The following is a 12,187-nucleotide window of genomic DNA, read 5'->3' as shown; positions in this document are numbered from 1 at the left end:
ATTATAGTTTTATAATGAATACAAGGGAATTCTGTAACAGGTTTAAATAAATTATGTTATCGATAAAGGCGAGTTTGTATACGAGTCTCGCTTACATATTGAGAATGAGCGAGGGCTAAAAAGTAAAAATTGTATTATATTTTTTATTTAAACATGTTATATATAATTATTAAAAAATCACCTGTAAAATCAATGCACCATATTTTTTACGTTTATGTTTATTATTTTGAAGTCATAAGCTAACTAAGAACGTATTTCTCGTAAGAAAATTTCTTAGTTATAAATTAGTTATTTTTAGTTTGAATTATTTAATCGAACCATCGAACTGCGGGCGAACTGTTCTGACCTTTTAGACTGCAATTGGAGGTCGACATATCCTTCCCATAGTCAATATAAAATAAAATTATATAAATGTTACTGCATTAATTGCCATAAGTACAAATTATATGAAGCATTTTATTTTATTAGCGTGCCTTATCAGGATTGAAAAATTAAATACATAAAATATTTATTTATTATAACAAAATTCTACGTGTTACTCCACTCGCATAATATTATATTTTTTCCAAACCTTTATTAAGACTTTGGCTTACCAAAAATGGAGCATAATTATTAACGCAAACATCTTTAAAAGTTACAAATATTATATGCATTTCCCAAAATTAATGTAAAGAAAAGTATTTTAATTTCGCAAGATATTACAAATTATTACCCTTTTTTGTTAGCAGTTACTAATCAATATCTTTTGTAAACCACATGCGCTTTACAATATGTGTATTTAATACCATATTATACCACTCCCAAAAGAGATTCCTGCATTCATGTAATACAATAATATTCCTCTGTTTCCAACTTTAAGCCAAAAATATATATTAAACAAGACATTATATAATTGCTTTAAACAGATTTCAAGTATTGTTACTTTATGAGAAAATAGAGCAGAATTTATATGCCTGATACAATATGATTATCACAAATAACTAGTCTGTAAAGGTTTTATGAGAGCAATAATATACTTAATATAAATGTATAATGATTTCATTTGCATGTATAAATCTATACGACCATTTTGCATTACTATGCTGTAATGTAGTTTCGTGTAATCATATCATATTTTTTCATAATATCAAGCTGGATATTGTTTTGCAACGAGTTGTCAATTATGTTTATATTGTTTAAACTTTTATTATCAATATTATGTTTTGTTGTAACATTAACAAAAAATGGCTTCAAATATTTTAACGACTATAAATAATTCAGTGTATTAAGAGAAAAAAATAAGAAGATCACTTATAAAGCAGTTATTTTTAATGCAATGTAAAAAATCTCGACATTTTAAATTTAAATTATAATTTTTTGAAAGACCTAATATGTTGTAAAGTTGTTCGAGCGCGAATGATATGCGGATTGTACGAATAGACTGCTACTCAGAAGTGTGTTTTTCGTAGACCGGCTCTTGGTGTTTGCACGCCGCGCCCGTCCGCGGGCCTCGGAATATAATGCAGGGTTTTAAAATTCCTTAAACACATTTGTACTGGTAAGACTGCCTCTAAATCTTAAAGGACGAGAGTGGCATGCAAACAAACAATGAAAGAGAGAAACTATTTGAGTCTCTTTCCTTGTGGCCGGAGAGGCGGCCGTGCAACGACCACTTCCTTGCGCGGTGGCCTGCTTTTTAACAAATATTTATTTTAAGTAAGTTATTTTGTTGTGATTCTTACCTTTGTAAATATTTAGAATATAAGAGATTACAAGGTTGTCTTTTGTTTTTTTTTACTACTTAATAAAGTAGTATCCCATGTTGGTACAACATATCCACGTATAGTAATGTTTCAACGTAAATTTTATTGAATTGTATGTTAACTTAGTTGGCTTAAATCCTCCTCCTCCTTGCCTTAAATGCGAAGTAAATAAATTAAACAAAAAAATATTCTCATGTCAGTCTTTATTCTTTAAATGAATATTTACACATACTTATTTAAAATAATTTAATCAACTCAATTGATGGTATAAATTATAAAAGTCGTTAATATAGTAAATTAATGTTTAAATAAATTATTGCACAGTTGATTTCAATTACGTACTGCTTTGAATATATTAAATTATTAAGTGTTTTGAATGGTTTCGTCTTCGAATCTCGTTAAAGTGAAAATCGATCTTGAATATAGGTATAGTGCGCGCCAAACTGCTGGTCCGCTGTGAAGTCGGTGCGAGTAGATGTAGTTATACAATTTGCTATGGCGACGCAATTTTTTCGATGTTCAGAGCGGACTAGCAGTTTTACGCGCGCTATACACAGGATGGATTTGCATTTGTTTTTCAAAGTACCTACAACCAGAGTTTAAACCAAAGATTACAGTATAGCATAGTGGTTCGAACGGTTCGTTTATACGTCATCCCATAACACCTCGGATCGGCCGGCCTTCCTCGGGCGGTCGAGGCTCAGGCTCCTGGCGGCCTTCTGCACGTCATTGCCGAGCTGCTCCGCGTCGTCGTCGCGCTGGCAGATGTACCGGTGCGGCGCGGCGCAGTCGCGGCCGCGCAGCGCGTAGTCGCGCGCCGCGGCGTCGTGCGCCAGCGCCAGGCAGCGGCCCGCGCCCGCCACGCCCGTGCCGTTGCCGTCCAGCGGCCGCGCCGAGTGCGACCAGATCCACAGCAGCCCCGGGTTCAGCCCGCCCGTCCAGAAGTCGTTGCCTGCATCGTGGTTTCATGTTAGTACGATTTCTTAGATTTAAATTTGTAGGATATTTTGATAACTTTGGAAGTTTCGCTTTCGAATAAAACATTTTTTGTTTTTGAATAAATTTAAAGTTGACCTGCAAGATTTATTAATGTATTCGAATAAAATATATTATTTTCTTACTCATCTCTAGTTACTACATTTTTCAAGGAAGGATGAAAAAACAACGACACCATTCGATTTCAAAAATATTGTTCAGTAAGTAAAAATATTTCTGAATTGCTTTATTATTCGACACGTAAAAAACAAAATTAAATTACAAAAAGTGAGACAAGCAAGTTCAAGTGTAAAAAAATAATATCTCGATCTCATCTATGACTCCAAATTTAATTAATATAGATTTCCATAAACATCCGCCAATCTTTACCACAATGTAGTGTATATTAGTTTCTCGTATCATTATATACTACAGAGCTTACTAAAATTTAATGAAAATAGGTAGTGTGTGTGTTTAGCTTAGTCTTCGGGGATAGTGGCGCATCTATCGCCAACCTCAGGTAGGAATCCAATCTTATGTGGGTTTGATTGCAGATGTCCATGGGCAGTAGTCACTTACTATCAGGTAGATTTCATGTTCGTCTGCCACTCTTATAATATAAACAGTTAGCGGTACTGTCATGTATAATCACGTACCCTTAAGGTCCTGATCAGCGAGCAGCTTGGCGACGAGCACGCGGCGCTGCGCGCGGTCGGGCAGCTCGAGCAGCGCGCCGCGCTGGCGCCGGCAGCTCACGCTCGCGCCCTTCCAGTCCGCCGCCTCGCGCGACCACTGGTAGCAGCCGCTGCCCACGCGCGTGAAGTTCCCGGGACACGGCTCTGGTGGCGATAACAGATAGTTATAATGTGCATAAATTAGAAAAAAAAAACAAAATGCTTCTCAAAAATTAAAAATATCTTAAGCATAGATATACTATTAATAAAGACGATCTTAAGTAATTTCTTGTGGATTTTTTTTAAAAAGTTTATTTTTTTAAGGACTAGGAACATAGGTTTACGACTTGGTAACTTTTCATCAAATAATTAAGATCTCGAATCAATAAAATTTATGACATTAGAATTAGACATTCCGTAAGTTAAAGTTGTGACCAAAATGTTAATAAATGTTATAAATTAATAAAATATTACTTAGGGTCCGTTCACACAGACCGGCTCGGAGAGGAGAGCAGATTTTTATCACGTTGCAAATAGAGTTTTGAGTAATTATATTAAGGTTTATTTTTGCATATGCACTTCTTTTATCATTAAGAATGCTTAAATGCGCTTCGTGTGAAATAATAAGAGGAGCCGACCGGCTCCGACTGCCTGCTCATTCTCCCTCGCGCAGCCGATCGGCTCCAACTGCGAGCGCATCCACTTTCAGATCTTTACCAGCCGGTCTGTGTGAAATAGTTGGCGGCTCCGCTCTGGCCAATTCCAAGCGTAGGTATACGATCCGGTCTGTGTGAAAAGAAAAATGCGATCCGATGCTCTCCGAGCCGGTCTGTGTGAACAGACCCTTAATCTATGATAAATGCAGGCATCTTACCTGGCTTAGTCTCAGTGCCGACGACCAGGTAGTGCAGGCTCTCCTCCGCCTTGCGCAGCCGCTTCTCCATGAGGTCGACGCGGTAGACGAGCTTCTCTATGGCGCCGAGCAGGTACAGGTCGGTCTCCGACACCTGCTTGCGCGGCGGCTCGTCCACGCGGTCGGCGGCGCCGGGCCGCGCCGGCCGCGCGCCCGTCTGCCCTGCCGTAGGAGGTACCTGCTAAGGTAAGTAACAGTCGTCATAAATTAAGGAGTAGAGTCCGCGTCAAACTCCTAACCCGCTCTGATGTTGTTACGAGCAGATGTACTCATACAATTTGCTATGGCGACGCGATTCATTCTATATTCAAAACGGACTAGCAGTTTTACGCGGACTATAACTAAATAACCAGTTTCTAAAGCTTTTCTTTAATACGCTGTCTACATGACTATTCATAGGTGGTCGAACTAGATTTCAATTAAACAATCTACTTTCAATTTGCTCATCTCTCATAACATGCTTAACTTTATATGCCCTTAAGAAGTTACATGTAGTTTATGCTTCGATCACTAATAAGAACTAGATACACAATCAGCGACAAAAAAATGGCGCGACGAAAAGAGCACCCAAATAGACATTTGGGTGCGCTTTTAGGTTAGTAGTGTTTGAACGTTCGGAGAATAAACATGCCTCAGTGCTCGTTCAAAACTGCAAAAATCACACGTCTAGTACGCTAACAAATGATGGAATATCGTATTTTCGGTAAGTATTATTATTATAAGTAGGTAATTGCTATCACTCAATTATAAATACTGCTATTTCGTTCGTAAATAATTTATTTTTAAGTTTTAAAAATTATCAACAAAAATCAACAGAATGTATAAACCATTTAAATTGTAAAGTCTGTTACTAAACGTACAATTCTTACTATTGCAAGCCCACTTGATTTGTTCGGGTTACATGGTGACTCTGTTCTAACTTGAATGGAGACGCTATTGTTTTATATTTTTTTCTTTAATTTAATTATTTTTTTTCTTTTTTTTGTTATATAAAAATATTTGTTTTGTATAATAATTTAACATAGGCAATGAGTAAATAGTAAATGAGTGAAATTAAATTATTAAGTAAATTATTATTTAATATATTTTATGATGTCTTTTCATCCAACTGCCGCGACAATAGTCATAGAATTATTATAATAAATATATAATAATTCTATGACAATATATAATAAATATATTGTCGAAAGATACACTAAAATAAGATTGCTTAACATAGCCAAAAAAGATACGGAAAAAAAATAAAAATCCATCGAAAAGACTGTTTTCCAATAAACTCACCTTATTCAAGGGAATTAATGGCATCCTGTTGATTCCATATTTTTATTTTTACTCGACTGCCAAGGAAGGGTTATGTTTTTTGCACGTATCTTGTATGTATCTTTATAAGCGGACTTTAGCTGCACTGCATTTTATTCCCTCGGGTCTAACATACGGCTGGGTGAATTTCGTCAGTTTTATAATAGGTATCTGCTTCAAAAACAAAAGATGTTCAAACAATATTATCCTACTTTATCTTCGTAGGGCTCATTTACGCTATATAAAGAACCTATGTGTAAAATTCCAGCACGCTAAAGATCCGCGGTTTCCCTTTACGTTGGTGTCTGGCGCAGCAACTTACGCATTTAGCCAGACAGTCACCTCGATGTGTTATACACATGTATATATCATATAATATTTGTGTAATCACCTTTTAATTTCCTTTATTTTGATACCCCACTCCATAGTTTTGGTTAACTTTTTTTAAAACGTGTTACTATTTCGGAAAAACATCCACCATTTACGATTTATAGAATATATAACTTCAGTAATTCAAAGTTCTAGTAATTATTTTATATCGTTAGGGGTAGAATTTCATTATTTTTATCCAACAAGCCAGATACAAAATTTCATAGTGTTTGCGTCAAAATTGACGATTGTTCAAATTAACTTTAACCCTTATTTTGCCCTCTATGGGGTTGATTTTTCGGAAAGGGATAAATAGGTGTGTCTTTATTCCTATCCAGAAAGCCAAATACTAAATTTTACAGTAGTTGCTTCAAAATTAAAGGATTTGAAAAAAACTGTCATCCCCTGTTTTACCCTCTTAGGGGTAGAATTTCCAAAAGACCTTTCTTAGTACTTATTTACGCTATATAGCGAACCCATGTGCAAAATTTCAGAACTCTAAATTAAGCGGTTTTGGCTGTACGTTGATTTCTGAAAAATGAAAAAATCATTTAGTCAGTCAATCAGTCAGTCACCTTGCTATTTTATATATATACAAATTATATGTTTTTATAATCTCCGTTTAATTTCCTTTCATTTGATATCATACTCGATAGGTTCGGTTAACTTTTTTTGAAATATTACTATTTCGCGCCAAAAATCCGCCATTTTTTCTAACACCTATCTAAGGACACTCGGGTCATTGAGACGAATATAATGACACCTTAATTGTCGACATTCATCCAGCCGTTTGTTAGATCCGATCAAATAAATAAAGACAAACATACAAGATACGCGCGAAAAACATAACCCTTCCTTGGCAGTCAGGTAAAAATAATTGAAATAAATGTTGGTTTACTACATATTTATTTAGTCGTGGGCAATATATTTCGTTGGATAACGGCGTAAACAGCTTGTTGATTTTTAAATTAAATTACTTGTATTTGGTTATATTTTAATTTTAAACTTATTATATTTTTATTATAGTAAATTGTGACTGCATATTACTTACTTTCATTGATAAATTATTATTATGTTCATAAAAATTAATTACTTCGACCTAATAAAAATATTAAAAGTAATGACAGTTCGTCTCCACTAATTCCTTGTCCAAGTGACAAACCACGGTCGTCAATTTTTTTTTTCTTTGTTTTTAGCGTCAATTTGACGCTACTTTTTAAGTTCATTTTTGTATGGGATTGTGTATCTAGTTCTTATTAGTGATCGAAGAGTTTATGTGATAAAAATAATTTACTTAAAAAAGCTAAACGACAAAATCTGACTGCATGGTAAACCTAGGTTTCTACGTATTAAATATGATATAGGTAGACTGTCATAGTATTGCAAAGATGTTACGTATGAAAGAAAGCCACAAAAATAAAATATTTGTAACTTACATAGCTTGGTTTAAACTTGTCCTTATAAGGATTGGGCGGACGGTTTACGATTTTGCTGGTGGCGGGCGGTGGGCTGGCTTCCCACTCGTTATAGTTTTGGGGTACGTGCCCCGCGCGCGGCGGGCCGTGGGGCCCCGGCGACATGTGGGGCCCCGACGACATGTGGGGCCCCGGCGGGTGCATGTGTGAGACCGACGACGGCATGTGTGTGGGCGGGGGCGGTGGCGGCGCGAAGGGCCCGTCGATTCGTTCGGTAACGTAATATCCGTTTCCAGTAGGTAGCGCCATTATTCGACCTATACATAAAGGAGAAAATATTTTGTCAATAGATTTATCGACATTCACAGTGTCTTCGTATTCTAGTATCTACTATCTACGTTACGAAAGGTGGAATTATTACACTCATTACAATATGCTGAACTACTAATAAATAAGTCTAAAAAATACCATGTCTCTCCGAGTGCACTGGTGCGGTGATGGCCCACTCCTCGAGCAGCGCGCTCCAGGGGCCGATATCCCGGGGGTCGCAGGTGTCCCCAGCCTCCAGTATTGTAGCATTCTCAGAGTTCACATAGCCGATGAGGCAGAATACCATTATGTATGGGATAAACGCCATCTGTTGAAAGTTCAACGTGTAAACCATATCGAGAAAAGGTAGTTTTAATTAAATATTTCCAAACTTATTGTATAAGCATCTGGGTATATGTACATTGTATATATAACGTTCCGAAAGTAGATCTAACTAGCATGCATTACACTTTATTCTAGATATATCTATAAAAGACTGAATAGACAAATACTTTTGTTCAAATTTTCCTGGTTTCTTCAAAATGTTCAATGTAACATTTTTATGTTACTGTTACCTATCGCATAGGGGGAGTCCGGGAGAGATTACCCGCCTTCCACTAAAATGCTCATAAATCTTTCCATTCTTACAAAATTGCTATTTCTATAAATTGTATCTGAAGCCTCATTATTTATCTATATTTTCTTATAAGAAACTTTAATACATTATTAATAGTTTATGAGTAATTAACGATTTCTACCAAATTGACATTCGGCTAATATCTCCCGCCTGGGTGGGAGACTTGACCCTCCAACTAGGGAGTCTTTACCCGGGTTTAAAAATAGGCAAAATAATTATTGGAAATTGTAATTCTACAAAGAAATTGAATCATAAGAATATGGTACATAATGTTACATAGTAAATGAGGACACGAACAAGGTACTTTGGGCATCTTTGATATTTATATACATTCAGATTCCTCCTCGTCCAAAATTGATGGTGAATTGGCCTTAGACGTTTCATTCATCAATACTGATGCTGATGTTGAAGGCACTGATTGACGTTGAACAATAAATGTTGAATGTAATTCGATAGTGGTTACATTTGGAGGTAGTTCTGCAGATACTGAGAATTAAGAAATCGAAGAAACATCTTGCTCTTGCAGTTCACTAGTCATTCCTCTATCTGTTACCGCGTAGCATAATCATCATCATCTGTAAAGGTGTCGGGGTTAAAGGGGTGTATCTCAGTTTTTCAAAATCCACTCAAAATATTGGATTAGCTAATAGTCTACGACATAATAGTTCTTACAAATCCGGGTATATTGTAGATCGTAACAGTTCGTCCTGGGTTACTTATCGTCCAATTATTCATGGCTGAGTTATATCTAGTCTTCAAAAATAAATAAATGGCAACATGTATGTAATGGGGTGGTAAAGTCAGCAAAGTTACTCCATTTGATTTTGCGTATTTTACGACTTCAATAATGACATGACTTTCGTTGTTGTCGAGGATAAACAGAACACGATTTTTAAGAGACGCGTTGGAATATTTCACAAAATGCTCCATAAATTTGACAAAATCCTGTTGGTTTTAGGTTTTTAAAGAAATCAGTAACGCTTTTTTTTATTAAAGCTGATTTGGATAAACTTGTTGCTTATCAATATCGCCTAAAGCATTTTTTATTACTGACAAATATAAACTACTTCAGTTTCTAGCTGTTTCTTTTTTCTTATATTTGAAAGCCTTTTTGGATGATTATCTGAAATAAAATAAAAACATATTGCGGGAGAAACGAGACTGATAGCGGGAGAGATTACCCTGGGTAAGGTCTCCTCCCAACGCCGGGGTAATGTCTCCCACCCCACGCCAAGCTGTCTGTTATTAAATTTTTATAAAAAACTATGACACCTAAGTACAAGCTGTCTGCCGTGAATGTTACTAGGATATTATCACTTACGATGTATATAAATGACGTGCTGAAATTTATTCACAGTAAACAATAGAAATCAAATATAGAAAATTGAAAAAAGTTACTTATCTAACACGAAAACGTATTATAATTTCTCACTTCTAAACCAAACTGCCGATCGCAACGGCATCGCGTAAGCGAGGTGGGGGGCGCCTATGGAGTTTAAGAAATTTGACAACGTCGCAATATCTAGTTCTACAAAGGTTCTATGAGCAGTGGCTAATATCTCCCACCTGCTAAACTCTCCCGGACTCCCCCTACCTATTTTATCTCAAAAATGTTATTTTTATCATATCACCCCTATGTTGGTAATCTAATACCTAACTATGTACGTACGTATGCATCTAGGACACTTCAAATATTAATATGAATTAAGACCCGCACTACTGATTTAGATGAGTAATAACAACGATTTTACTTTTTTATGCCTATCTGAAATGTTGTATTTACCTATACAGGATGAATTTTAAATGGGGCTAAATGAAAAGCCTCAATTTTAAGAAAATACATATTTTTTCCTATTAATTTCGTTACTCTTTTCAGCATTTTTCGCTAATCCTTATAGTTTCGGATTTGGTCCTGAAGGCCCGTTTGAAAAATTCACCCTGTGTAATAGTAATAGGTAATAAAGTATATACTACATACCAAATCATTTATAAAGAAGTGTTATGTACGCATGGTAAGTAAGTATAGGCTATTAACAATGGACGAGTCAATTTATATCAATAGTCACGATCTTAAAATCAATGACATAATAATGTAGGCAAATTACCTACTTTCTTTTGACGACAGTAATAGATATTACAACAGCAACAACGCTAATAAAAAATACGTTTTGTTTTGTTTAATGTAAATACACAGTCACCAGGTTTAACTATGCAATTGCCGCGATTGTTAATAGCATGAATTAATTGTATGTCAATTTGGATGTAATCTAAAAGTATCTAACTAAATAGTAGGTATAGGTCTTCTAGGTGGACTTCATATTTTTAATTCAGCGAATTTTTAAGATTTTAAGCTTGGATGTTTACTGCATTGTCATAGCAGATATTAAAAATATTTCCCCATCATCAGCGACACCGCACCGATGACATCACAGCGCGGGTCTCGGCGACGTTACGCGGATGTTATGCAACGGAGAAAGCGGTCGCGTGCGCCCACACAAACAACGATTTCACGACGTCCGTCTGACTAACGAGGGTTTCCCCCGACTCTGGAATCTCTGCTCATGTTTACCTTGACTGCGTTTAGGAACATCGAGGCGAATGAAGGTATGTTTGAACGGTACTTCACTAAATTAAAAGCCATTAGGTCGGTTTTGGTCGCAAGATTCAATCTTTACAATCACAAAGATTTACTACACTTACCTAATATGTTATTTTAATATTTTACAAAAAAGTCTCTCTACAATACAAAAATAAAAGCAAAATTTTATATAAACTGTACTTTAAATAAACTGCCCAAATATTATTCTGAATTGATTTCATTGACATTATAACCGTAAGTAGGTTCATATTAATTATGCACTGAATATGTGTCAAGGTTGATGAAATGCGTGATTAGAGTCACAATGTGCGTATGGATTTTCGTCACTTCAGGTGCATACTTAACTACTTAATAGGTACCTCTTTTTGTAGAGTTCTTTTTAAAATCGAGTTTAGATTATTAAAACTTCACAAATTGTATGGAAGTTATTGTATGTTATACAGTTTATGTGATTGACTATTTAGTGTAGCTTAGTTTATTCGAATATTGAGCTTAACCGAATCAGGAAAATGAGAAAAAATAAAGTGTTATTTTATAGCAGTTGCAAAAATATAAAAGAAAACGAAACCTTTAAAAAATTATATGTTCTCTCCGACATTGATCGAATAATCGCTACCAAATTCAATACATTATTAAAAATCACAAATTACTTGCTCTATTTCGTTATCTAGAGAAAATAATAAGATAGTCTTATTTAAAATATGAAAATAAGAGATATTATATGAAAATAGGAATTACTTATTATTCAGTTCATTAAACTATACACAGATGCTCATTCCTAATGTAATATTTACTAACAGATGATAAAAAAGAGATTTAGAACTTATTTTATTTGAAAATAAAATAATATTCATATATGCACAAAAGAAAGTCAATACCAACTCACTGTGAAATAAATTTAATATTAAACTTGTAGATACTCGCGTCCGTTGCACTCAGCGCTCGTACATAACACTTCACTTGAATACATACACTTTCTTCGCGAGGTGCCCGAACCACTCGCTCCGGAGACGGACTGAGCGAGACTGAATGCTCAGATGATATGCTCAACATACTATTTATAATAAGGCTTGTCGAATTAATAAAATGATAATAATAGCCTGCAAGTTTGCTTCATTTGCAAAATTAATTATTTTGGATGTAGATTTCACTTTCCCGTAAATGCATCGGGTAATCGCGTGTCCGGCGTCTTAATTTAATAAGTCAAAGTCTTGTAACAGTATTTATTATTAGTAAATTGCAAGAAATGTACTTA

General features: G+C 35.3%; 1 protein-coding gene across 1 annotated transcript; it reads right to left on the bottom strand.

The window, feature by feature from the left end:
• Positions 1–1,928: 1,928 nt before the first annotated feature.
• Positions 1,929–11,981, bottom strand: LOC140747134 (uncharacterized). The gene is made up of 6 exons (XM_073079397.1): positions 11,819–11,981; positions 7,856–8,024; positions 7,409–7,704; positions 4,266–4,485; positions 3,374–3,556; positions 1,929–2,694 (listed from the first exon to the last, which is right to left on the bottom strand). Exons 2-6 carry the CDS (start codon positions 8,022–8,024, stop codon positions 2,387–2,389), a joined length of 1,176 nt encoding a protein of 391 aa, XP_072935498.1. The 5' UTR covers positions 11,819–11,981; the 3' UTR covers positions 1,929–2,386.
• Positions 11,982–12,187: the final 206 nt, after the last annotated feature.

This window comes from Epargyreus clarus, unplaced genomic scaffold (assembly GCF_041222505.1).
Source record: "Epargyreus clarus isolate Ecla_fem2 unplaced genomic scaffold, WU_Ecla_fem_2.2 ptg000014l, whole genome shotgun sequence".
In the NCBI taxonomy this organism is placed as follows: domain Eukaryota; kingdom Metazoa; phylum Arthropoda; class Insecta; order Lepidoptera; family Hesperiidae; genus Epargyreus; species Epargyreus clarus.
Note: the sequence above shows the minus strand (reverse complement) of the source record. Positions and strands in the feature narration are given on the sequence as shown.

Excerpts from the sequence above, each read along its gene's own strand:
- LOC140747134 (XM_073079397.1), bottom strand. The coding sequence starts at position 8,024 with ATGGCGTTTATCCCATACATAATGGTATTCTGCCTCATCGGCTATGTG. Across the intron at positions 7,705-7,855 it reads AGTGCACTCGGAGAGACATG|GTCGAATAATGGCGCTACCT; the intron begins GTATTTTTTAGA and ends CTTTATGTATAG. Across the intron at positions 2,695-3,373 it reads CGCTGATCAGGACCTTAAGG|GCAACGACTTCTGGACGGGC; the intron begins GTACGTGATTAT and ends ACCACGATGCAG.